Raw genomic sequence first — 27461 nt, 5'->3', positions numbered from 1 at the left:
GGAAATACCTCGCCTCATGCATCCCAAGACCGCATTAGCTTTTTTAACGGCCGTATCACATTGGCGGCTCATAGTCATCCTGAGATCAACCAATACTCCAAGGTCCTTCTCCTCCTCTGTTACTTTCAACTGATGCGTCCCCAATTTATAACTAAAATTCTTGTTATTAATCCCTAAATGCATGACCTTGCACTTTTCACTATTAAATTTTATCGTATTACTACTACTCCAGTTTGCAAGGTCATCCAGATCTTCCTGTAGGATATCCCGGCCCTTCTCTGTGTTAGCAACACCTCCCAGCTTTGTGTCACCCGCAAACTTTATTAGCACATTCCCGCTTTTTGTGCCAAGGTCAGTAATAAAAAGATTAAATATGATTGGTCCCAAAACCGATCCCTGAGGAACTCCACTGGTTACCTCCTTCCAGCCTGACAGTTCACCTTTCAGTACGACCCGTTGTCATCTCCCCCTTTAACCAGTTCCTTATCCACCTTTCAATGTTCATATTGATCCCCATCTTTTCCAGTGTAACTAATAATTCCCCATTTATCTCTCTACCTCCACACACACCCTTCTATCCATCCACCCCTTCTATCTATCTATCTATCTATCTATCTATCTATCTATCTATCTATCTATCTATCTATCTATCCCATCCACCCCTCTATCTATCTATCTATCTATCTATCTCAATCCACCCCCTCTATCTATCTATCTATCTATCTATCTATCTATCCCATGCACCCCCTCTATCTATCTATCTATCCCCATCCACCCCCTCTATCTATCTATCCCCATCAACCCCCTCTATCTATCCATCTATCTATCTATCTATCTATCTATCTATCTATCTATCTATCTATCCATCCCCATCCACCCCTCTATCTATCTATCTATCTATCTATCTATCTATCTATCTATCTATCTATCTATCTATCTATCTATCCCCATCCGCCCTCTCAATCTATCTATCTGTCTATCCCCATCAACCCCCTCTATCTATCTATCTATCTATCTATCTATCTATCTATCTATCTATCTATCCCCAGACACCTCATCTATCTATCTATCTATCTATCTATCTATCTATCTATCTATCTATCTATCTATCCCTGTCCCACTCTTCAAAATCCCTCTGTAAATGCTATCTTGTGTGTGCTCCATGTGTGTATAAATTGGGTGTGTATGAGTGGAGTTGTGTGTGTGTGTATATATATATGTATTCCCCATGTGTAGGAATTGTGTGTACCTATGAGGTGTGTGTGTGTTTGTGTGTTGTGTGGCTATGTGAGGGAGACGTGTGTGTTTATGTAGGACGCGTTGTGGGTGTGGGACAGGTGAATGGGTGGCATATGTGTTGTGAATATGGGAGGGTGACTGTGTGAGAGTTGTACATTTGGGGTGCAGGTTGTGGGCACTGGAGCTGTGTGTGTGTGTGTGTGCGCCAACCCTGTGCATCTATTCCGTTGTATTTGTGTACAGATTGCGTGTCCTGGCTCTGTATTTATGGGCTGGGTGTGCGGGTGTGTATCCCCGCTGTTGTTGTTTGTATGGGTGAAGTGTGTACTGTTAAGGTTGTGTGTCCCTGCTGTGTACATGTGGGTTGGGGACGGAGGGTTGTGTTGAGGGGGGAGCATTTGTGTGCTATGTGTGTCTCCCCCCACCCTCACAAGCTGTGTGCTTTGTATGGGGGAGATTGTGTGTCCTGTGCAAGGGGTTGTATTGCGAGGGTGTTGTTCACTGTTTTGTGGGGGTTGTGTTGTGTGTGTGTGTTATGCATACATATGTTGTGTGTGTGTTGTGTGCATACATATGTGTGTGTGTTGTGTGTGTGTTTGGTGGGGGGTTCTGTTGTGTATGCGTGTGTGTTACTAGGGGGGTTGTGTTTGTGCTGTCTATAGGGTGCGGATTGTGTGTGGTTTGTGGTGAGGGTTGTGTTGTGGGCGGAGGGCGGTGGTTATGTTGTGTGTGCTGTGTATATGCTGTGGGTTGTGTGTCCAGATGGTGGGGATTCTCTGTGTGCTGTGTCTATGGTGACAGTTGTGTGTGTGTGTTGTGTATATACTGGGGGTTGTGTGTGTTTGGATGGTGGGGGTTGTGTGTGTGCTGTGCAGATGGGGGCAGTTGTGTGTGTCTCCCGGCTGCGTGCACGTGTTGTGTGGCGGAGGTTGGGCACTCTGGGTGTGTGTTGTGCGTTGTGTGTCTCCAGTCCCTGTCTCTCCCCCGCAGGCTCAAGCCTGGCAGGTCCCATGGCTGGGCCCTGAAGGAGCTGGGACAGCTGTGTCCAGCCCCCCCGCCGTCCCCCGCCCTGCGTCACTGTCGCAAAGGGAACCGGACACCACAACAGCACAACACACGTGCCTCAGGCACACACAGGGAACCCCCCTCCCGCTCCCCCGCTGAGACACACAGCCCAGCCCAGGGCCCTGCCAAGATGGGAGAGAACCCAGGAGTCCTGGCTCGCAGCCCACCCCCTGCTCTAACCCACCAGCCCCCACTCCCCTCCCAGAGCCGGGGAGAGAACCCAGGACTCCTGGCTCCCAGCCCCCCCTGCTCTAACCACCAGCCCCCACTCCCCTCCCAGAGCCGGGGAGAGAACCCAGGAGTCCTGGCTCCCAGCCCTCCCTGCTCTAACCCCCCAGCCCCCACTCCCCTCCCAGAGCCGGGAGAGAACCCGGAAGTCCCAGGCTGCGGATCCAGATCCCCGCAGGCAGAGATGTTCCAGGACAGATCATCCTGTTCTCATTATGGGCAGTGTGTGTGTGTGTGTGTGTGTGTGTGTGTGTGTGTGTGTGAGAGAGAGAGAGAGAGAGAGACACTCAGAAGGAAAAAGCTGCCCTGGCCTTTTAAATGCGCCCCCCCCCCACGAGACACCCCCCCTCCCCACGTCCCACAGTGACAGACCCTGACACCAGACAGCTGGGAATGGGCTAAAAATACCAGGCAGGGAATCAGCTGCCCCCCACCCCTGACCTTTCCCTGCTCAGCAGCCCCTCCCCTCCCAGAGCGGGGCAGAGAACCCATGAGTCCTGGCTCCCAGCCCGCCCTGCTCTAACCACCAGCCCCCGCTCCCCTCCCAGAGCTGGGGAGAGAACCCAGGAGTCCTGGCTCCCAGGCCCCCTGCTCTAACCCACCAGCCCCCACTCCCCTCCCAGAGCTGGGGAGAGAACCCAGGAGTCCTGGCTCCCAGCCCGCCCTGCTCTAACCACCAGCCCCCGCTCCCCTCCCAGAGCTGGGGGGAGAACCCAGGAGTCCTGGCTCCCAGCCTGCCCTGCTCTAACCACCAGCCCCCGCTCCCCTCCCAGAGCCGGGCAGAGAACCCAGGAGTCCTGGCTCCCAGCCCGCCCTGCTCTGACCCACCCGCCCCCACTCCCCTCCCAGAGCTGGGGAGAGAACCCAGGAGTCCTGGCTCCCAGGCCCCTGCTCTAACCCACCAGCCCCACTCCTCCCAGAGCTGGGGAGAGAACCTAGGAGTCCTGGCTCCCAGCCCGCCCAGCTCTAACCACCAGCCTCCCAAAGCTGGGAGTCCTGGCTCCCAGCCCGCCCTGCTCTAACCCCCAGCCCCCGATCCACTCCAAGAGCCTGGCTGAGAACCCAGGAGTCCTGGCTCCCAGCCCGCCCTGCTCTGACCCACCCGCCCCGACTCCCCTCCCAGGGCTGGGAGAGAACCCAGGAGTCCTGGCTCCCAGCCCCCCTGCTCTAACCCACCAGCCCCCACTCCCCTCCCAGAGCTGGGGAGAGAACCCAGGAGTCCTGGCTCCCAGCCCGCCCTGCTCTAACCCACCAGCCCCCACTCCCCTCCCAGAGCCAGGGAGAGAACCCAGGAGTCCGGGCCAACCCCCGCCCCCGATATTTCCCTGTCCCAGCGTGCCGGGGTGATGATGTCTCAGTTTAATTTTAGGGGACAACAGTGCCCTCGTGAAAGAGCAGGAGGGGCGCGGTGGGAGGCGGTGGGGGGGGCTGTAACAGGAGGGGGGGCCTTGGGGTGAGCGGAGGACACAGGCCCGGCAGGGCCGGCTCCTAATCCCTCCCCCACCCCCTCTTGCCCCCCATCCCCTCTTGCCCCTGCCCCCGCCCCGCTTTTCAGCATTCCCCTCCCCCTCCCTGTGCCCACCCCACTGCCCCCTCCCTATCTCTGACCCCTCCCCCACGCCCCTCTGCACCTCTCCCCAAGCTGGGGGAGGGGGATCTCGGACAGTGTGGGGGGGGGACACATCCTGCACTAGGGGAGGGAAGGGGGGCTATGAGGGGCTAAGGGGGTCGAGGGAGGCTGAGCATGGGGGAGGGGAATACAGCCCCCCCCAGTAGGTCCTCCCCCACCGGCCCCCAATTCTAAGTGAAAGTCTGTGATTCCTTTAGTGTTGCTAAAATTAGCCCAGAGGTCAGATTAGCTGACTCCCCTCCCCCCCCCCCAATCTCCCCATCAGGTTCCCCCTCCAACTCACCTGGGCCCCCCCCACCCGAATCTTCCCCAGGTCCTCCTCCCCCCCACCCAGGCGGCAGCCTGTATCCCCAGGTCCTCACCCATGTTCTCCTGCAGAGCCCACCCGCAATAACCACCCAGTCGTCCCCCCCCAATCTTTCCCAACCCCCCCACCCAGCACCGTCCACCAAACCACGCGCTGTCCCGTTCCACCCCAGCAGGGGGCACCAGCCTCCCACTTTGAATTCCTCCACCTGGGTGGAAGAGGAAACAGAACTGGCTCCCAGCCCCCGCTCCCCTCCCAGAGCCAGGGAGAGAACCCAGGAGTCCGGGCCCCCAGCGCCCCCGCTCTAACCCACCAGCCCCCACTCCCCTCCCAGAGCCGGGGAGAGAACCCAGGAGTCCTGGCTCACAACCCCCCCTGCTCTAACCCACCAGCCCCACTCCTCCCAGAGCCGGGCAGAGAACCCAGGAGTCCTGGCTCCCAGCCCCCTGTTCTGACCCCCAGCCCCGCCCCCTCCTGGCACCGGGCAGAGAACCCAGGAGTCCTGGCTCCCAGCCCCCTGCTTTAACCACTAGGCCCACCGCCCTCCCAGAGCAGGGAGAGAACCCAGGAGTCCTGGCACCCAGCCCCCCCTGCTCTAACCACCAGGCCCCACCGCCCTCCCAGAGCAGGGAGAGAACCCAGGAGTCCTGGCTCCCAGCCCCCCTGCTTTAACCACCAGACCCCAAGCCCCTCCCAGAGCAGGGAGAGAACCCAGGAGTCCTGGCTCCCAGCCCCCCCTGCTCTACCCCCTAGACCCCACCCCCCCTCCCAGAGCCTGGGAGAGAACCCAGGAGTCCGGGCTCCCTGCCAACCCCTCCCCGCGGGGGTTGGCTCCCTGGGAAACCAGCCGGCTCCGGAGCCAATCGGCGCGGTGGGGCGGGCGGGGCTGGCCGGGCCCGTCGCCACCCGCAGCGGCTCAAGGGCTCCCCGTCCCGGCCCCCGGCACACGCCGCCCGGCCGCGGTGCCCGCTGCAGCCCTGCCCGCCTCCTCCCGCGGCTCCCTCCGTCCGGTCCGACCCCGGCCCCTTAACCGGGCTCCGCTCCGCTCCGCCTGCCCGTCCCCTTCCTCTGCTGCAGGGTCCCCCCGCGCCCCTCGCTACTTTCCTCTTTTCTCTTCCTTTCCCACTCATCCCTTTTCTCTTTCTTTCTTTCTTTCTTTCTTTCTTTCTTTCTTTCTTTCTTTCTTCCACTCATCCCTTTTCTTTCTTTCTTTCTTTTTTCCCACTCATCCCTTTTCTCTTTCTTTCTTTCTCACCGCTTTTCTCTTTCTTTCTTTCTTTTTTCCCACTCATCCCTTTTCTCTTTCTTTCTTTCTTTCTTTCTTTCTTTCTTTCTTTCTTTCTCACCCCTTTTCTCTTTCTTTCTTTCTTTCTTTCTTTCTTTCTTTCTTTCTTTCTTTCTTTTTTCCACTCATCCCTTTTCTTTCTTTCTTTCTTTCTTTCTTTTTTCCCACTCATCCCTTTTCTTTCTTTCTTTCTTTTTTCCACTCATCCCTTTTCTCTTTCTTTCTTTTTTCTTTCTTTCTTTCTTTCTTTCTTCCCACTCATCCCCTTTTCTGTCTTTCTTTCTCCCCCCCCCCGCCCCCCGGAGGATCTCGGGTCAGGTCTAACAGACCGTCTCGGGGGGGAGGCTTCACTTTTTCATTTCTTCGCACAAGACCCAGGGAGCCCCCACCCCCCGGCCCGGGGGTCTCTGTCCCTCCCGGGGCTGCGAGCCGCCGAGATGAGGGCTGGATTTCAGCCGATCAGCGGAGGGGAGGTACAACCGGCCGGGTGGGATGGGGATGCGGGGTGTCTTAAGGCAGAGCAAGAATATGGGGCCGGGGGGGGCAGCGTGGGGCCGTGGGGAGCTGGGGGGAGCGATGGGGCTGGGGCAGCGTGGGGCCGTGGGAACGGTGGGGGTGGGGACTTTGGGGGCAGCGTGGGGTGATGGGGAGCTGGGGGAGCGATGGGGGCTGTGGGGCAGCATGGGGCCATGGGGAGCTGTGGGGAGCAATGGGAACCGTGAGGGGGCAGCATGGGGCCATAGGGAGCTGTGGGGAGCGATGGGGCTGGGGGCAGCGTGGGGCCATGGGGAGCTGTGGGAGTGATGGGGCTGGGGCAGCGTGGGGCCATGGGGAGCTGTGGGAGCGATGGGGCTGGGGGCAGCATGGGGCTGTGGGGAGCTGGGGAGCGATGGAGACTTTGGGGGCAGCGTGGGGCCATGGGGAGCTGGGGAGTGATGAGGGCTGGGGGCAGCGTGGGGCCATGGGGAGCTGTGGGAGCGATGGGGGCTGGGGGCAGCGTGGGGCTGTGGGAGCTGGGGGAGCAATGGGGACTTTGGGGGCAGCGTGGGGCCATGGGGAGCTGGGGGAGCGATGAGGGCTGGGGAGCAGCGTGGGGCCATGGGGAGCTGGGGGAGCGATGGGGCTGGGGGCAGCGTGAGGCCATGGGGAGCTGTGGGAAGCGATGGGGCTGGGGCAGCGTGGGGCCATGGGGAGCTGGGAGCGATGGGGCTGGGGACAGTGTGGGGCCATGGGGAGCTGTGGGAGCGATGGGGGCTGGGGGCAGCGTGGGGCCGTGGGAGCTGGGGGCGATGGGGCTGGGGGCAGCGTGGGGCCATGGGGAGCTGTGGGAAGCGATGGGGGCTGGGGCAGCGTGGGGCCGTGGGGAGCTGGGGAGCGATGGGGCTGGGGACAGTGTGGGGCCATGGGGAGCTGTGGGGAGCGATGGGGGCTGGGGGGCAGCGTGGGGCCGTGGGGAGCTGTGGGGAGTGATGGGGACCGTGGGGGGCAGCATGGGGCCATGGGGGGAGTGCAGCTGGGTCAGTGAGGGGGTGCCGAGTGGGGGACAGTACAGGCTGGGGGAAGGGGGGACGGTGAACCAAGCTGGTGGTGCCGGGGGGGGGCTGCATCCGCCCTGATTCTCTTGGGCTTGTTGAGTTTTGGGAGGGCGCCCGCACCCCCCGTTTCACGTCCCTCCCCTGCAGCTCCCCTCCTCCCTGGCCATAAAATCCTGCCCCCCGGCCGTGGCATTAACGAGGAAAACGTGGGGCTATTTATACGCCTGCTATTGCGTAACCACCTCACATGTCTGTGTTATTCGTCATACGTGTGCGTGGGTGGAGCTTGGCATCCGGGACACGCAGGGGCTCTGTGTGTTAACCTGTCTGTTCTGCAGCCCGGATGGGGGGGCGACAGTCTGTAGGGTGCATAGGACACGCGTGTGACACAGTGTGTCTAATCGATGTTACACAGCAGCGGCGGGTGTGTGTGTTAGTGTGAGATACAGCACAGGTGGGGCATCTCTGCGTGTTATCTAGAACACGCGTGTGACACAGTGTGTCTGATCGATGTTACACAGCAGCGGCGTGTGTGTGTGTGTTAGTGTGAGATACGGCACAGGTGGGGCATCTCTGCGTGTTATCTAGAACACGCGTGTGATGCCGTGTGTCTGATCGATGTTGCACAGCAGCGGCGTGTGTGTGTGTGTGTGTGTGTTAGTGTGCGATACAGCACAGGTGGGGCATCTCTGTGTGTTATCTAGAACACGCGTGTGATGCCGTGTGTCTGATCGATGTTGCACAGCGGCGGCGGGGGTGTGTGTGTGTTAGTGTGAGATACAGCACAGGTGGGGCATCTCTGTGTGTTATCTAGAAAACGCGTGTGACACAGTGTGTCTGATCGATGGTACACAGCAGCGGGGTGTGTGTGTGTGTGTGTGTTAGTGTGCGATACAGCACAGGTGGGGCATATGTGCGTGTTATCTAGAACACGTGTGTGATGCCGTGTGGCTGATCGATGTTGCACAGTGGCGGCGTGTGTGTGTGTGTGTGTTAGTGTGCGATACAGCACAGGTGGGGCATCTCTGCATGTTATCTGGAACACACGTGTGATGCCGTGTGGCTGGCCCGAGGGCGTTCGTGTGGCTGGCGTATCAGCTATTCTGGTCCATTTCACGAGGGTAAAAAAGCATCAATTTCAGCTCAGCTTGGAAGGCAGCGCAGAAGTAAGGGTGGCAATACTGCCCCCCCCAAAATAACCTTGTGACCCCCCCCCCCGCAACTCCCTTTTGGGTCAGGACCCCCAATTTGAGAAACACTGGACTCCCCCGTGAGCTCTGTATAGTATAGGGTAAAAGCTCACCAGATTTCACGGGGTGGGGGGCAGATTTCATGGTGGAAGAGACCAAATTTCACGGAGGAGACCAGATTTCACGGGGGGGGGGGGGGGGGATAGGAGACCAGATTTCACGGGGGAGAGGAGACCAGATTTCACGGGGAGAGGAGACCAGATTTCACGGGGGACCAGATTTCACGGGGAAGAGACCAGTTTTCATGGGGCGGGGAGACCAGATTTCACGGGGAGGGGGAGAGCAGATTTCACGGGGACGGGGGGAGGAGACTAGATTTCACGGGGGGGGGGGACCAGATTTCACGGTCCGTGATGCATTTGTCCTGGCCGTCGATTTGGTATGGCCCCACGTACAGCACACGTGAGCAGTCGGTGTGTTCCGTAGCACACACATGTGACCCCCATGTATGGGATGGGGGCTTTTGTTTCACGGGACACGGGCGGGACGTTGGGCGGCTGTGTTATCTGGAACCCGTGTCGGGGGCTGGATAGCCGGGCCGTGTTACAGAGCCCGCAGGAGAGGGATTGTGGGCCTATGTTATAGACGACACGTGTGGTAATCTGATATATGTTTTGTCGCACATGGGGTTGTCGTACGTGAAGTTCTGTACCGGATCTTTTCTGGGGGAATCAGGCAAAATGCCACATTTATTAGTAACACATGTATTCATTAACACTGTATCATATGCATATGATACATTACACTCACACACACACAAGCACACTGTGGTGTCATGTCAGGTCTGGGTTACGTAGCACACGCATGTGGTGTTGTGTCAGGGCTGGGTTACACAGCACGTGTGTGGTGTTGTGTCAGATCTGGGTTACGTCGCACACGCATGTGGTATTGTGTTAGGTGTGTGTTACCTAGCACACACGTGTGATGTCATGTTGCTGTTACCAGTTAGTTGCTCCCCCTAACTGCCCTGGCCAGGTGAGTTAGACTGGGGGAGGGGGTGGAGCCGGGCTTCCGCCGATCCGGATCGATGCGAGCTCGCATGCACGCTGCCAAATCCTTACGTGTTTGCACGACGGGGGGGGGGGCACATTACCCCTCTTCCGTCGTGCGAGGCGGTGCAAGCCCCCTCTGGGTTTGCACGGGGCTTTGCCTCCTCTCCGTAGACAAGCCGAGACCCGGGGTCCTCTGGAAGAACAACTGACCTTTATAGCCGCGTCCCTCTCCTGCAAATCTGCACCGGCTCCAAATATTCTCCTAGCAAAAGGACATTTTCCTTCCACTGTAACTCTCCTTAGGGGCTCTAACAGGGTCCCACGTTTTCTAGACGTTTGTCTACACAGGGAGCTGATGCAAAGTCCTGCTATCAAAGGACTCGACACAAGATTGTAGGAAAACAGCTTGTGCAGGGCTCTACGAAGCGGCATGATACAAAGTCGTATGAAAGTTACGTGAAGATGCTTAATACAGAGCTTTAGCTACAGGGTGGGTGGTGGGTTTACAAGACACGTGTCCCTTATAGTGGGGGAGTGTGTCTGTTATTCTGAACACGTGTGGGGGCCGCGTGTGTCCTGGCTATGTTATGCTGCACTTGTGGGGGAACCGTGTGGCTGAATACGCCACGCACGGGAGGGTTAAAATGTCCTATGCGCTACAGACCATATGTGTGACACTTTCTGGGGGTACTGGACACAGGGGGAAAGTGCCTGTTATACTGAACACGCATGTGGCACTTTGTAGCTGGCCTGTGTCATGTAGCACACATCAGCATAAACGTGCCTATTATAACACATACCTGGGTGTCGTGTCAGGTCTGTGTTAGGTAGCACATGCATGTGGTGTCGTGTCAGGTCTGTGTTAGGTAGCACATGCATGTGGTGTCGTGTCAGGTCTGTGTTAGGTAGCACATGCATGTGGTGTTGTGTCAGGTCTGCGTTACGTAGCACATGCATGTGGTGGTGTGTCAGGGCTGGGTTATGTAACACGTGTGGTGGTGTGTCAGGTCTGTGTTACATAGCACATGCGTTTGGTGTCGTCAGGTTTGGGTTACCTAGCACACGCATGTGGTGTCATGTCAGGTCTGTCTTACCTAGCACATGTGTGTGGTGTCGTGTCAGGTCTGTCTTACCTAGCACACGTGTGTGGTGTTGTGTTAGGTTTGTGTTACCTAGCACACGTGTGTGGTGTTGTGTTAGGTTTGTGTTACCTAGCACACGTGTGTGGTGTCGTTAGGTCTGTGTTACCTAGCACATGCATGTGGTGTCATGTCAGGTCTGTGTTATCTAGGACACACGTGTGGTGTTGTGTCAGGTCTGTGTTATGGAGCACACATGTGTGGTGTTATGTCAGGTCTGTGTTACCTAGCACACACATTTGGTGTCATGTTAGGTCTGTGTTACCTCACACGTGTGTGATATCATGTCAGGTCTGTGTTAGGTAGCACATGCATGTGGTGTCATGTCAGGTCTGGGTTATGTAGCACATGCGTTTGGTGTTGTCAGGCTGGGTTACCTAACACACACGTGTGGTGTTGTGTTAGGTTTGTGTTACCTAGCACATGTGTGTGGTGTCGTGTCAGGTCTGTGTTACCTAGGACACATGTGTGGTGCTGTGTCAGGTCTGTGTTATGGAGCACACATGTGTGGTGTCGTGTCAGGGCTGTGTTACCTAGGACACACGTGTGGTGGCGTGTCAGGTCTGTGTTATGGAGCACACACGTGTGGTGTCATGTCAGCTCTGTGTTACCTAGCACACGTGTCCGATAAAACATCTCTGTTCTGGAAAAGCTGGGGGTGGTCACTTCAGTCAGTGTGATTGCCCCCCACACACACTTTTCCCCTGCCCCCGTCAGCGACACTGAGTCAGTGGCCAGAGGGGACTTTTCATTGGGGGGGGCTCTGTGGGGTTTGGGGTTCTGTACAGCGGGGAGGGCTGGTGATGGAGGCGGCTCTGGCCCGGGCACAGAGCCAGGGGCAGGTACGTTACCCATGTGGGTACGGGGGGGGGCAGCGCTGCCCCCGGCCGGAGAGAATCAGGGTGTGTGTCAGTGTGTGTGTGTGTGCGTGTGTTCTCGCAGAGCACTGCCCCCTGCTCTAGGGAATCGAAGTGTGTGTGTATGTGTGTGATTGTGTGTGCTTGTGGTGTGTGTGTCTCTGTGTGTGTGATTGTGTGTGCTTGTGGTGTGTGTGTCTGTGTGTGTGTGATTGTGTGTGCTTGTGGTATGTGTGTGTGTCAGTGTGTGTGTGCGATTGTGTGTGCTTGTGGTGTGTGTGTCAGTGTGTGTGTGATTGTGTGTGACTGTGGTGTGTGTGATTGTGTGTGGTTGTTGTGGGTGTGTGTGTGTGTCAGTGTGTGTGTGATTGTGTGTGACTGTGGTGTGTGTGTCAGTGGGTGGGTGTGATTGTGTGTGCTTGTGGTGTGTGTGTGTGTGTCAGTGTGTGTGTGATTGTGTGTGATTGTGGTGTGTGTGTCAGTGGGTGGGTGTGATTGTGTGTGCTTGTGGTGTGTGTGTGTGTGTGTCAGTGTGTGTGTGTGATTGTGTGTGATTGTGGTGTGTGTGTGTCAGTGTGTGTGATTGTGGTGTGTGTGTCAGTGGGTGGGTGCGATTGTGTGTGCTTGTGGTGTGTGTGTGTGTGTCAGTGGGTGGGTGTGATTGTGTGTGCTTGTGGTGTGTGTCTGTGTGTCTGTGTGCGGGGTGTATGTTTGTGTCAGTGTGTGCGTGTGTGTCTCTGTGTGTGTCTGTGTGTGTAGAGTGCTGCCCCCCGCTGAAGGGAATCAGGTGAGTGTCTGTGTGTGTGTGTGAGGCACAGAGAGGGAGGCCTTGCCTTCAGTGTGCACACGGCCGGGGGTGTGGAGGGGGGAATTTGGACCACAATTTGCCTTTGGTCTGTTTGTATAAGCAGGATTTGCATACAGGCCTGGTGTGGGTGTGACTCGTGCGTCTGTGTGTGACTTGTGCGTGTGTGACTTGTTTGTGTGACGTGTGTGTGTGACTCGTATGTGTGTGTGAGTGACTTGTGCAGGTGACTTGTTTGTATGGCATGTGTGTGACTTGTGCACAGCCCAAGTATATCCCCTCCCCCATCTCCCACCCCAGCCCCCCCAAGCCAGCCCCACACTGGGAGCCGGCGCCCCCTAGAGGGGACGGGCCCCTGCCCCATTTCCCCCCCCCCCGAGCCAGCCAGTCCCCGCCCTGGGGCCGGGTGGGAGCCGGCGCCCCCTAGAGGGGACAGGCCCCTGCCCCATTCCCCGCCCCCCTGAGCCAGCCAGTCCCCGCCCTGGGGCCGGGTGGGAGCCGGCGCCCCCTAGAGGGGACAGGCCCCTGCCCCATTCCCCGCCCCCCTGAGCCAGCCAGTCCCCGCCCTGGGGCCGGGTGGGAGCCGGCGCCCCCTAGAGGGGACAGGCCCCTGCCCCATTCCCCGCCCCCCTGAGCCAGCCAGTCCCCGCCCTGGGGCCGGGTGGGAGCCGGCGCCCCCTAGAGGGGACAGGCCCCTGCCCCGCTCCCCGCCCCCCTGAGCCAGCCAGTCCCCGCCCTGGGGCCGGGTGGGAGCCGGCGCCCCCTAGAGGGGACAGGCCCCTGCCCCATTCCCCGCCCCCCTGAGCCAGCCAGGCCCCGCCCTGAGGCTTGGGGGGGGCAGCGAGGGGGCAGACCCGCCCCAGCCTTTCACTGTTTACCTTCCCTGGGCGTCCCGGCTCTGGGGCTTTTCCTAATAAGGGCTTTTTTCGGCCAAGGCTTTTCTGGGGCAGGGCCCAGGCCCTTCCCGGCCATCGGCGAGGACGGGAGGATGGGGGAGGTGAGAAGGGCTCTGCCCCCCCTGTTTTATAATCACCCCCCCACACACACACTGATAGGCGGGGCGCTAATCCCTGATATTTCAGGGGAGCCCTCCACCGACCCACGTGGCCTCACCAATACCCGGGGGGGGGGGTCAGCGCTGGGGCTGGGAGGGACGGGCAGACGGTGTGTGTGTGTATGCAGAGGGCTCCCCAAATCCCATGCCCCCCCCCCGCCACCATGGGGAATATGGCCTTGTCGGGGTCTGCCCATGCAGAGAGATGAAATCAGAGGTGGCTTTTTGGGGTGGGGGGGGCCTGCGCTGGAGCAGAATGAATGAACCTTCAGTGTCCGATCCCTCCCGGAGCCGGGGAGAGAACCCAGGAGTCCTGGCTCCCAGCCCCCCTGTTCTAACCACCAGCCCCCACTCCCCGCCCCGAGCCCGGGAGAGAACCCAGGAGTCCTGGCTCCCAGCCCCCTGCTCTAACCCCCAGAGCTGGGGAGAGAACCCAGGAGTCCTGGCTCCCAGCCCCCCCTGCTCTAACCCAGCAATACCACTCCCCTCCGAGAGCCAGGGGAGAGAACCCAGGAGTCCTGGCTCCCCCCCCAACCAGTAGACCGTACTGTCTCTCTCCCTCCCCCACTCAGAGGTGCAGCCGTGCCTGATTCGATGCCAAGTGCCCAACCCCTTGTCTGCCAGCCGCAGAGGTGCCCTGCCCTCTAAGTCGGGCCCTGGGGTGGGGGTGGGGGACGTGGGTTTGCAATTGTGTCTCACTCTATCTGTGCAGCGCCCGGCGCGCCAGGGCCCCGAGCGTGGTCGGGGGGGGTCATGTGGGAAGTGGAACTGGAAGCAGAAGATGGCAGGGGAAGCGACCGGGCCAGGCTTAGTCAGAGGACAAGGGGACGTGCGAGTCCGCATGCACGCTGCCAAATCCTTACGTGTTTGCACGACGGGGGGGCACATTACCCCTCTTCCGTCGTGCGAGGCGGTGTCTGGGTTTGCACCAGGCTTTGCCTCCTCTCCGTAGTCCCGCAGAGGCGGGGCAAACCTGGGCACTGTCGCACGGGGCCGTGCAACTTGCACAGGGGGTGGGCGTGCAACGCTGTCAATGTTTGTCCTGGGGCTTTGCACGACGGGGGGGCACATTACCCCTCTTCCGTCGTGCGAGGCGGTGTCTGGGTTTGCACGAGGCTTTGCCTCCTCTCCGTAGTCCCGCAGAGGCGGGGCAAACCTGGGCACCGTTGCACGGGGCCGTGCAACTTGCACGGGGGGTGGGCGTGCAACGCTGTCAGTGTTTGTCCTGGGGCTTTGCACGCCCGTTGCTGCGAACTGCCCTGCAGCAGTGCCGGGTGTGCCGGGAGGGACGGGGTCCGTCCCGCCACCCATGGCTCCCCAGGGATGCGGGGAGCTCACCTGCAGGGGGCGCCCCTTGTGTCTCCGCAGGAGGACGAAGTCCCGCCGGACCCCGGGCCGGGGATAACCTCGACCCTGGTGCTGTCGGTCTTCACGGCCGTGCTGGGGTCCCTGCAGTGTGGGTACAACATCGGTGTCATCAATGCCCCCCAAAAGGTAAGAGATTCCCCCCAACGCGCTTTCCCCTCCAGGGGGCGCCGGCTCCCCTCCGGCCCCAGGGCGGGGACTGGCTGGCTCAGGGGGGCGGGGAATGGGGCAGGGGCCTGTCCCCTCTGGGGGCGCCGGCTCCCCTCCGGCCCCAGGGCGGGGACTGGCTGGCTCAGGGGGGCGGGGAATGGGGCAGGGGCCTGTCCCCTCTGGGGGGCGCCGGCTCCCACCCGGCCCCAGGGCGGGGACTGGCTGGCTCAGGGGGGCAGGGAATGGGGCAGGGGCCTGTCCCCTCTAGGGGGCGCCGGCTCCCCCCCGGCCCCAGGGCGGGGACTGGCTGGCTCAGGGGGGCGGGGAATGGGGCAGGGGCCTGTCCCCTCTAGGGGGCGCCGGCTCCCACCCGGCCCCAGGGCAGGGACTGGCTGGCTCAGGGGGGCGGGGAATGGGGCAGGGGCCTGTCCCCTCTGGGGGGCGCCGGCTCCCACCCGGCCCCGGGGCAGGGACTGGCTGACTCGGGGGGGGCAGGGAATGGGGCACGGGGCCCATCCCCCTCGGCGTCACCCCTAAGGAAGAGGGGGGCCCAGGGCTGCGGGTGGGGAGTGAGGGGCACCGGGCAGTGACCCCCGTTTCTCCCCCCACCCCGACCCCCCAGATCATCGAGCAGAACTATAACGCCACCTGGCTGGCGCGGCACAACGCGTCCATCGAGCTCTCCACGCTCACCACCCTCTGGTCCCTGTCGGTCGCCATCTTCTCCATCGGGGGCATGATCTCCTCCTTCCTGGTGGGGGTCGTCTCCGAGTGGCTGGGCAGGTAACCCCGCTCTGCCACCCGCTTGCGGGGGGGGGGGCGCTCTGACCGGGCAGGCGGGGCTGGCCCCGGGGGGCGCTGTGGGGCAGGGAGCGGGGCGGGGCCTCAGCAGGGGGCGCTCTCCCCTGCCAGGCGGGGCTGGCCCCAGGGCGGCGCTAGGGGGCGCTGTGGGGCAGGGAGCGGGGCGGGGACTCAGCAGGGGGCGCTCTCCCCTGGCAGGGGCTGGCCCCAGGGCAGCACTAGGGGGCGCTGTGGGGCAGGGAGCGGGGCAGGTGGCTTAGCAGGGGCGCTCCTGCCAGGCGGGCTGGCCCCAGGCGGCGCTAGGGGCGCTGGGGCAGGGAGCGGGCGGGGCTCAGCAGGGGCGCTCCTGGCAGGCAGGGCTGGCCCCAGGGCGGCGCTAGGGGGCGCTGTGGGGCAGGGAGCGGGGCAGGGGCTCAGCAGGGGCGCTCTCCTGGCAGGGGGCTGGCCCCACGGCAGCGCTAGGGGGCGCTGTGGGGCAGGGAGCGGGCGGGGCTCAGCAGGGGCGCTCCCTGGGAGCTGGGCTGGCCCCAGGGGCGCTAGGGGCACTGTGGGGCAGGGGCAGCAGGGGCGCTGTGGGGCAGGGAGCAGGGCAGGGGCAGCAGGGGCGCTGTGGGGCAGGGAGCGGGGTGGGTGGCTCAGCAGGGGGCGCTCTCCCCTGGCAGGGGCTGGCCCCAGGGCGGCACTAGGGGGCGCTGTGGGGCAGGGGGCAGGGGCAGCAGGGGGCGCTCTCCCCTGGCAGGGGGCTGGCCCCAGGGCGGCACTAGGGGGCGCTGTGGGGCAGGAAGCAGGGCAGGGGGCTCAGCAGGGGGCGCTCTCCCCTGGCAGGGGGCTGGCCCCAGGGCGGCACTAGGGGGCGCTGTGGGGCAGGGGCAGCAGGGGGTGCTGTGCTGTGGGGAGCGGGGCGGGGCAGCCAGCAGGGGTCTGCTCAGGGGGGGGCAGGGCATATGGGGCTGGGGTCCCCGGTGTCTCAGCCTCTCTCCCCTCCCCCCCAGGAAGCGGGCCATGATTCTCAATAACGCCCTGGCCTTCCTGGGCGGGGCCCTCATGGGGCTGGCCAAGCTGGGCTGCTCCTACGAGATGATGATCCTCGGCCGCTTCCTGATTGGTGCCTTCTCAGGTAACGGACAGCGCCCGCGGGCCAATCGGGTGGGGGGAGAGGGAGGTGCTTTGGCGGTGGGGGAGTGGGTGCTATGGGGGATGGGTGGGGCCATGGGTTCGGGGTGTGGATGGGTGGGGTGCTGGATGGAGGTGGGTGGGGGCCGTCATTGGGTTCTGCATGTCACAGATACCACCCCCCATCATTAGCATACAAGCCCCGCCTTTTAAAGGGGCACCGTGTATGTGAGGGGGGGTCACCACCTTGTGCCTCAACTTCCCCCCACAGACCTAGGGGGCACGCTCCCCCGCCCGCCCGCCCGCCCAGACATCCTGCTAATCTGCGGTGCCCCTCTCCTCTCCCCCAGGGCTGGTATCTGGCTTGGTCCCCATGTACGTGGGTGAAATTTCCCCCACCCGCCTGCGGGGGGCGCTGGGGACCCTGCACCAGCTGGCCCTCGTCATCGGGATCCTCATTGCCCAGGTAACGGGCGCTCGGGGGCGCTGGCGGGTGGGGGATCCGGCTCGGTGGCGGGCGGGGAGGGGCCAGCAGGGGGTGCCGGGCTGAGATCTCTCTGTCTCCGCCCCCCGGCAGGTGTTCGGGCTGGAGTCCCTCCTCGGCGGCCCCGAGCTGTGGCCCCTGCTGCTGGGGCTGACGGTGGCCCCCTCGGCCCTGCAGCTGGTGCTGTTCCCCTTCTGCCCCGAGAGCCCCCGGTACCTCTACATCATCCGCAACAAGGAGTCCAAGGCCAAGGAGAGTGAGTGTCCCGCCACGGGCCCCGCTTCCGCCCGCCCGCCCGTCCTGTCGCTCGCCCGCCCGTCCGACCTGCTTCCACCCGCCCGCCCATCCTGCCGCCCGCCCGCCCATCCCGCTACCGCCCGCCCACCCGTCCGTCCGTCCGCCCGCCCGTCCCGGCTGCCGCCCGCCCACCTCTCCTTCCGCCCGCCCGTCCCCGCCCCGCCGCCCCCCTCTCCTTCCGTCCTCCCGCCCATCCCCGCGTCCGCCCGCCCACCTCTCCGTCCGTCCACCCGCCCATCCCCGCTTCCGCCCACCCGTCCTGCCGCCCGCCCACCTCTCCTTCCGTCCGCCCACCTGTCCCCTCCTCCACCCCCCCACCCGTCCTGCCATCTGTCCATCCATCCCCGCTTCCGCCTGTCCACCTGTCCTTCCGTCCGTCCCTCTGTCCCCTCTTCCGCCTGCCCACCCGTCCTGCCGTCTGTCCCCCTGTCCCCTCTTCCGCCTGCCCACCCATCCCCTCTTCCACCAGCCCACCCATCCTGCCATCTGTCCACCCGTCCCCTCATCCACCCGTCCTGCCGTCTGTCCCCTCTTCCACCCGCCACCCATCCGTCTGTCTGTCCATCCATCCCCTCTTCTACCCATCCATCTGTCCATCCCTTTATCTAGCCAGCCACCCATCCCGCTGACTCAGTAGCTCTCAACCTATTTACCATTCTAGGCTGCATCCAGTGCTACATCTATGGCCTTGAGAATGTCACATGGGCCACAGCTCTGTGCTGATTGGGTGGCTAGTGGCCCACAGGCCGCAGTTTGAGAACCACTGATCTAACCGATCTCTCCCTTCCAAATCTACTTACCTATCCACCCATTGCTCCACCCATCCATCCCTCTGTCCACCCATCCATCCCCTCTTCTTTATCCCTCCATCCAGCTACCCATCCATGACTCATGTATCCAACCCCCTCCATCCACCCATACCTCCATCTCCGATCCGTCAATCCATCCATCCACCCACCCATCCATTGCCCTCTCTACTCATCCATGACTCATGTGTCCAGCCCCCTCCATCTACCCATCCGTCCATTCCCTTATCTATCCATCCCTCCATCTCCCATCCGTCAATCCATCCATCCACCCACCCATCCATTGCCCTCTCTACCCATCCACCCGTCCACCCTTCTGTCCCCATCTATCTACCCATCCATCTAATCCATCCCTCCAACCCATTTATTAATCCATCCATCCACCCCCCAATTCATCCATCCATCTATCCATCCCCCAATCCATCCATCCACTCCCATCTATCTACCCACCCATCTGTCCATCCCCAACCCACCACTCCATCCCCATCTACCTACCTACCCTTCTGTCCATCCCCCAACCCACCCCTCCATCCCCATCTATCTACCTACCCATCCGTCCATCCCCATCTACCTACCTACCCATCTGTCTATCCCCAACCCACCACTCCATCCCCATCTACCTACCTCCCCATCCCTCCATCCCCATCCCTCCATCCCCAACCATCTACCTACCCATCCATCCCCATCTACCTACCTACCCATCCGTCCATTCCCATCTACCTCCCTGCCCATCTGTCCATCCCCAACCTATCCCTCCATCTGCATCCATCCCCATCTATCTACCTACCCATCCATCCATATCTATCTACCTACCCATCTGTCCATCCCCAACCCATACATCCATCCCCATCTTAGAATCATAGAATCTCAGGGTTGGAAGGGACCTCAGGAGGTATCTAGTCCAACCCCCTGCTCAAAGCAGGACCAATTCCCAACTAAATCATCCCAGCCAGGGCTTTGTCAAGCCTGACCTTAAAAACCTCTAAGGAAGGAGATTCCACCACCTCCCTAGGTAACCCATTGCAGTGCTTCACCACCCTCCTAGTGAAAAAGTTTTTCCTAATATCCAACCTAAACCTCCCCCACTGCAACTTGAGACCATTACTCCTTGTTCTGTCACCTGCCACCACTGAGAACAGTCTAGATCCATCCTCTTTGGAACCCCCCTTTCAGGTAGTTGAAAGCAGCTATCAAATCCCCCCTCGTTCTTCTCTTCTGCAGGCTAAACAATCCCAGTTCCCTCAGCCTCTCCTCATAAGTCATGTGCTCCAGCCCCCTAATCATTTTTGTTGCCCTCCACTGGACTCTCTCCAATTTATCCACATCCTTCTTGTAGGGTGGGGCCCAAAAATCTATCTACTTATCCATCCCCAACCCATCCATCCCCATCTATCTACCTACCATCGCTCCAATCCCTCCATCCCCATGCGTTGTCCCATCCACCTGTCCATCCCCCATCCCTCGGTCCGTCACCGCTCCCTCCATCGCTGTCCCCGCGCCGGCAGGTTTGAAGCGGCTGACGGGGCGCAGCGACGTGAGCGAGGCCCTGACAGAGATGAAGGAGGAGAAGCGGCGCATGGACATGGAGCGCAAGGTCTCCATCGCCCAGCTCTTCCGCTGCCGGATCTATCGCCAGCCGCTGCTCATCGCTGTGGTGCTCCAGCTGTCCCAGCAGCTCTCCGGCATCAATGCGGTGAGGGGAGGCGGGGCTTGGCTGGAGGAGGAGCCTGGGGAAGATGGGGTGGGGCCTGGAGATGGGGGTGGAGCTTGTTGGGGTGGGGCTTGGGAGAATCAGGGCGGAGCCTCAATGGGAGAGATGGGAGAATGTGGGGGCGGAGTCTGTCTGGAGGGAATGGGGCGGAGTCTGGCAGGGAGTTTGGTAGGGGGAGGAGCCTGGCAGATGGGGGTGGAGCCTCAGAAGGGAGGGGCCTGGCAGATGGGGTGGAGCCTGAAGGAGAAGAGGGAGCAAAGTAAGACCCCATGGGATCTGGGGGGCGGCTCTGACCTCCCCTTCTCTGCCCCCCAGATATTCTATTACTCCACCAGTATCTTTGAGTCAGCCGGGCTGGAGCAGCCGGTGTTCGCCACGATCGGCGCTGGGGCCATCAACGCTGCCTTCACCGTTGTCTCGGTAAGAGACCTCCCCCCCCAGCCAGCCGCCCCTTGGGGGTGTCCATCCACACCCCTCCCAAATCTTATTTCTGTCCCCCTTGTCTCTCCCGCCACAAGCTGTTCCTGGTGGAGCGGGCAGGCCGCCGGACGCTACACCTGGTGGGGCTGGCAGGCATGATGGTGTGTGCCGTGGTGATGACGGTGGCGTTGGTGTATCTGGTGAGTAGCCGGGAAACGGGGAGTGGGAGTCTCGGGCGGAGCACGGCGGCCCCCAGGTTCTCAGCCCCGTCTCTTTCCCCCGCCAGGATCGGGTGCCGGCCATGAGCTACATCAGCATGGTGGCCATCTTCGGCTTCGTGGCTTTCTTCGAGATCGGGCCGGGGCCCATCCCGTGGTTCATCGTGGCCGAGCTGTTCAGCCAGGGGCCCCGCCCGGCAGCCATGGCGGTGGCCGGGGGCTGCAACTGGACCTCCAACTTCATCGTCGGCATGGCTTTCCAGTCCATGGCGGTGAGTGCGCCCCCCGCAGGCGGGCACGGGCAAAGCAACTCTCGGGGTGTGGGCAGGCACCCGTGTGCACCCACACCACCACACGACGCTGCGCGCACACACCTGCAATGCCACACCAAACTGTATTTAGACACACGCGAGCACACAGGCGGCAGAGAAAGGCACCAGAATCGTGAATGCCGGCCGTTATGACTGGGAATATGCCGGCGGGTAGGGGGGGCACGGACCCACAGCGGGGCTGGGAGCAGGAACAAGCCAGCATAGGAGAGACCGCAGCCACGGGAGGACAAATGGCGTCTCACACGCGCTCGCTGGCAAAAGAAAGAAAGAATTGGAGATATACCAATCTCCTAGAACTGGAAGGGCCCTCCACTAGCAGGGCCAATTTTTGCCCCAGATCCCTAAGTGGCCCCCTCAAGGATTGAACTCACCACCCTGGGTTGAGCAGGCCAATGCTCAAACCACTGAGCTATCCCTCCCCCACCTCCCTTTGCATCCAGCACTCACCCCTCCTCTCCTCTCCCGTAGGATGCCTGCGGGCCATACGTCTTCCTCATCTTCGCGGCCCTCCTCCTTGGTTTCTTCCTCTTCACCTACTTCAAAGTCCCCGAGACGCGGGGCCGGACCTTCGACCAGATTGCTGCCGCGTTCCGACGCACCCCGTCTCTGTTAGACCACGAAATCAAACCCTCCACCGAGCTGGACTGTCTGGGGCAAGACGACAACGCCTGACCCGGGGCGGGAGCAATCGGCCAGAGAGAGAGACACAAGAGGAATGTAACCGTAACCCAGCACTTTAAAGACACAGCAAGGTTTAGAGATTTTTTAGGTTAGTTGTTTTGTTTTTAGCTTTGTGGGTTTTATTTTTAAGATTATAGAGAGAGAGAGAAAGAGAGAGAGAAAGAGAGTGATTGTGTTGTGTGTGTGTGTCGACGGCATGGAGATAAAGACCTGTTGGGAGCTGCGGAAGGAGCTCGATTAAATGACAAAGGAAGGGGAACCTGGAGGAGAATCCAGCTCAGCTGGGTGCACGCTCTTGGAATCGGAAGTGGGGAAAAGACCTCTCCGAGACCATATCCAGCAGCTGGAACAGATGTTCAGGCATTCCCGAGCAATGTATGACACTAGTCGGCTCCAGAACCGTTGACGCCAATGGCTGGAGTAGATTCTGCGTCGATTCAGGGACAGGAGACTTTTCTATCGATGAGAAGGTAGAAAGGCAAAACGCTGGTGGAGTTCTTTCGATCCTACTGAACGGTCCCCCCGCCGTCAACGGAGTTGAGCCAAAGGGCCAGAACGAGCATGACCGCCTCACGTGCTCTAACGCCGAGAGCTAGAAAGGTTGGAGCAAGAAGGCCGGGCGTCATGGACGCCGTCAAACGCCGTGACGCCGTCGCTGAATGGCAAGGCTCCTACGGGCAGGAGCTGTGGCTCTTTGCCCTACGCATGGTCCCTGTAGTCTAGTGGCCCAACCGTGATTGTGACCAGCACTAGATCCCTTGGAGGAAACCTTTCAGCGATACAATGGAGTCACCTGTTAACTCTCCATGGCTGGCGATTGACTCCTAGTGGCAAATATCATGAGAACGTCCATCCTTCTCCGTCCAAGCCAGCAGAGCAGGATTTCCTGGATGCTCTGACCTGGGACATCCCTTCCCGTCCATCTTCTGAGGTTTGCAGATCTAAGGGGACCTCACCACTCTTCCTGGAAAGCGAGCGTCAAGAGAAGATGGTCAACTCATCTTTGGAGGAGAACTGGTTGCGATGGGCTGACAAGGGAGGGGGAGAAAGCTATCACTCAAGGTGGGGAAGCTTTTGAGAAAGGGTGCATTGGGTTTTGTGAACTGCAGTCCGCACCAGTTGCAAGTCAACGCAGAATGTGGGACATCCGCTCCACAGCTCATATCTATAGGGACAAGGAATGGCCCGATTGGATCAGACCCATGGTCCACCTACCCCGCTATTGTGTTTTAACAGGACGGTGTCCTCAGCCTTGCATGCAGAAGACACGATGCTAGGAAGCAGTCCAGGACAATTTGCTAGTTAAAGATGGTGGGATCGTTGGTTGGTTGATTATTTTTAAGAAGGCACCCGGAACAGAGTTGTTAAAATTACCGCTCTCCATTTCGGCTGCTAGCTGACCGATGGACGTCTGAAGCCAGCCAGTTGCGTTGACCTACAAAGACCAACCTTGCTAAAATGTTAGCGATTAGACCCGACACGCCGCTGCGTTTGGGGTGGGACAAACGAGGAACCCATTTAAGCAGATGACGGGCACGAGAGATCAATATCTGTGCTTGAACACAGTTTATGGACGAAGCCAGGAAGCTTCTGAACCGTTAGTAGGATCTGAGAGAGTTTCTGTTTTGTAATTAACGGAGGCGCTTGTCTTAAATGTCAGGGACACATGGAGAGGCATTAGCGCATTATGCGACCTTTTGTATTTCGGCGAGAAGAATGTAAGTAATTCTTTGTATATAAAGGACGTAGTCAAACCGAGGGCCAGCGTGGGTGCGTTTGCTTCATTGTAGACACTTATGAATCTAACTGCTCCTGCGGCAGAGGTGGATGTTATGAGAGAAAAGGATTTAAGGGAAAAATAGATCTGAGGGTCTTTTAACAAGGCTACGAACAGACAGATTCATTGTAGCAAAGCAAAGGTGCCATTCTGAAATTCATCCCCGGGTTTCTGGATGAATTACACTCGGCATTTGACAGCACCGTGGGTAGATTCAGCAAAGAATCCTGTGGCACCTTATAGACTAACAGACGTTTTGGAGCATGAGCTTTCGTGGGTGAATCCCCACTTCGTCGGATGCATGTGTGGGTAGATTGTTTCATATTGACAAGGGAGTGATCATTTATAGTCAGGTCCAGATTTTTGCGGTGCCCTAGTTCGACAGACCAAATTCCTAGATCTTTTAGAAAAACCTCCCCTCGTGAATTAAAAATCGTCAGTGATGGAGAATCCACCACCACCTCCCCGAGTAAATTGTTCCAATGGTTAATTGCCCGCACCGAGAAACATTTAAGCCTGATTTCTAGTCTGAAATAAGTTCCTGCTGGCGTGTGCAAATTCTCAGACTTTTGAAACCCTGAGACAGACAGAAGCGGTCTCCGACCACATCTGGAAAGACTGCTTCCTCATTTTGGATGATGCTAATTTTAGTAGTTAAATGTGTTGTTGGTTTGGGGTTTTTTTTAGGTGGATTTCGAGCATCCCCTTAATTTTAATATTCTGCTGCAACAAACACATTGCAATTCATAGAGGTCAGAAAGGACCGGTAGACCATCCAGATCTACAAGGCCATTAAATTTCACATTTCCCCCCTAGTAACTAGCGTCGGACTAATGCCTCTTGCAGGACGGCAGCCAGTCTTGGCTGAGAAGACACCAAGCGATGGAGAATTCACCACTTCCCTCAGGAGTTAGTGCCAGTAACTAACCCCGCCCCTCCCCCCTGTTAAAAATTAGATCAGTGTTGGGTTAGTGCCGAAGTAGGGCCCTACCAGATTTGTGGCTGTGAAAAACGTGTCACGGCCTGTGAAATCTGCTCTTCTGCACCGCAAAAATCTACGTATTGCCACCCGTACTTCTGCGCTGCCTTCAGAGGTGGGTGGCCAGCCAGCAGTGGCACAGAAGTGAGGGTGGTATGGTATGTGGGGGAGGGCACTGTGGTCACCCCCCTCCCCCACCAGAGCCAGCCCAAGACCCCTTTAACCTGTGAGCGCTGGGGAGAAATACAGCTGGGGGACCCTCCAGCTGCTAATCCCGGCCGGGCTGCGGAGGGTTGGGACTTCCTCTCTTCTCCTGCACGGGCTGCTCCTGGGGCTGGGTCAGCATCACCTCCGCCGGCAGCGCAGAAGTACGGGTGGCAATACCACGACCCCCCTCCAATGGCCGCCCACAACCCCTTTGTGGGTCAGGACCCCCACCCTTACACCACCGTGACATTTCAGATGGAAGTAGCTGAAACGGTGACACTTCACATTTTTAAAGTCCTAGCACTGTGAAATTCATCAAAATGGACCGTGAATTTGGTAGAGCCCGGGGCATAAGTGTTTCTAACCCGATCGCCCCCCTGTAAGTTATTTTAAAATTAGACACGTAGAATAACCCTGCGCTACCTGTAGTAGACAGCATGCAAATGCCTAGGAAATCATAAAAGGACACCCAGCCAACTTAACCACGCTCGAGAGCCACAGTGGGCGAGGCGATGGCATTTACTGGATCAACATCCACGGCTGGAAGAAAGGAGCATTCAAACTAGGCTGAGGAAGGTAACCAGAGCCCCCTAGTTAAACAGAAGGCGGGGCAGGGTTGTTAAGCAAGGGAAAGTCACACCGTGATAACAGAAATTAGTAAAAGTCTTAGGGTAGATGCAATTCTAAGGCGTGGGGGATTTTCAGATTATCTTGCTTGCTGGGTCAGCCAAAACCAGACCCAGAGAAGTACATTTATAGCAGCAAAAATTGCATTTACACTACAGTGGTGTCTGTCTGTTCTGGTAGGAACAAGCTCTAACTTGACAAAGTTGAGCACATTAAGCCACGGGAGAAAGTCGAACGCAACTGTCGCCGCTCTCGGCCAGAAGTTTGCGTCTTGCTCCTGTCTGAGCAGGGTCGGTCCAGGCTGGATAAATTTTCTACCTTCGTGGCGTATGTCACAGGAAAGACCGTCGTCCTTAAGAGATGCCTTTGCTTTCTCTTCAGGGACTGCTAACAGGTGGTACCACCCCGCTCTTTCTAAACACGCCCACTTCATCCTGCAGCATTGCTGAGAAAAACATACTAAAAATGCTCTGAGTAAGAACTCTCTCGCCTCAGGGGTACAACTTAATCATAGCTTCAGCTCGGAAAAAAAAAAAAAGCAGCCTCATGCTGTGTTTAATCCACCTTTTTATACACTGATCGGGGGGGGTCTTTGATCCAGAGTTTCCCACAGCCGACTAGACCTTCGGGTGTTCCTCCCCAGGACAGAGTTTCAAAGGGTTGGGTGGGGTGGGAAGAATTTGCATGTACTTCCTAAGAAATCCACCTCCGCCATATCCGTTTCCTGCCAAAGCGGTTCCATGCCGTCGCACAGAAATGTTTGCGTTTCTATTACAATGTAACGCACAGGTCTTCACCCTAATTCAGTAAGATTGAACGTAGTTCAGTCAGGATATTATCTGTCTGTCTCCACCCCACTCTGGCCTCAGGGGACTCTGCGCCACACCTCAGCTGCGCTTGGAGTTAGAAAGTTTTTCCACGGGCTGCTAACTCCGTCGCTTTCTCCTTGCCCTGCCCTCGGTGGCCAAGGAGAACGCTCGCTCACCACCTTTCGTCGCGGGTGGCACGCTACCAACTTAATTAAAGCGCGTTAAAAGCCACAGCTGATTTTAACCGAGGCCAGGTTTCCAGTCAGCGTGACCGCTGGGCAGGAGTCATGAGGAGCGGGACATTGAAGGACCATGCCCAAATGCCTATTTTTAGCAGTCCAGCTAACACACTAGACTCACATGCCCGTTGGCATTTTTCCACCAGTAATAGGACCTGCGTCACGCTGGGGCAGCGGCTGCCAGCTAGCGCCAGGACAACGGATACGCACAAAGATGGGCTGAAAGTCAGTTTTACTAGTAAAACTGAGTTTAGACCAGGCTGCAAATGGGTCTCGGGTTTAATTTTGTATCATGAGGGCCCGGTAACACCTCCCACGCACCTCGGAAGGAATGCATCCCCCGTAGGGGGTTTGCACTGGCCTAACAAGGCCAATTTAGCGGGGCCGGCCAAACTTGCAGGCGATAAGATCAGAACCGCATTGCGGAATGGAGTCTGGCTGAAATTTGCACACCGCTCACTGTATTAAGACAAAAGCTGGAGAGGAATCGCACCAAATATTTGACAAGACCGTTCATGAACCAGGGCTGGGTTGGGCGACACGTCCTCCCCTTTGAAAAGAAAAAAGACAAGTCTCGCCCGTTGTCAAAATGTTTTGGAGAGGCGTGTTTGAAAGGATCTAAGGCATTCGAAAACACCATTGTTATGGAGAAGCCATTTACCCCCAAGCCTTTCGCCCACCAGAAACAGTCACTAACGAACGTTCGGTCAACAAAGAACAAGTAGATCTGGCCAATCCATCCACTTTCAGCAGAAACTGCTCTGCTGGCATTTGAGATATTCAATTTTAAGAACGCCCCACTCACCCCTTAGTTTGGGGAACAGGGCGATCGACTGTATTTTGAAATTTAAGCTCATCACAGTGGGAGGAAAAAGGAAAAAGGTTTATTGACCCAAGGCTGAAAATTTGAAATGCCCCCTGGCCTCCGACTTAGGGCAGTAAAAGTTTTTGAACTTAGAGGGATGCAAAAAAAACTTTCCCCATCAGCTTTATTTAAGTCTCATCTGTATTTCAGTGAGAAGTCAAGTTTACCCGCCCCTGGGCCGCCCAAGAATTAGA

General features: G+C 58.8%; 1 protein-coding gene across 1 annotated transcript; it reads left to right on the top strand.

Moving 5' to 3' along the window:
• The first annotated feature begins 6015 nt into the window (after positions 1–6015).
• SLC2A4 (solute carrier family 2 member 4) lies at positions 6016–23523 on the top strand. Its single transcript, XM_039500010.1, has 11 exons — positions 6016–6227; positions 14755–14880; positions 15524–15684; positions 16695–16819; positions 17166–17281; positions 17393–17555; positions 19908–20095; positions 20429–20533; positions 20632–20733; positions 20820–21023; positions 21552–23523. Exons 1-11 carry the CDS (start codon positions 6192–6194, stop codon positions 21753–21755), a joined length of 1530 nt encoding a protein of 509 aa, XP_039355944.1. The 5' UTR covers positions 6016–6191; the 3' UTR covers positions 21756–23523.
• Positions 23524–27461: the final 3938 nt, after the last annotated feature.

Source organism: Mauremys reevesii, linkage group 14, assembly GCF_016161935.1.
Source record: "Mauremys reevesii isolate NIE-2019 linkage group 14, ASM1616193v1, whole genome shotgun sequence".
In the NCBI taxonomy this organism is placed as follows: Eukaryota; Metazoa; Chordata; order Testudines; family Geoemydidae; genus Mauremys; species Mauremys reevesii.
Note: the sequence above shows the minus strand (reverse complement) of the source record. Positions and strands in the feature narration are given on the sequence as shown.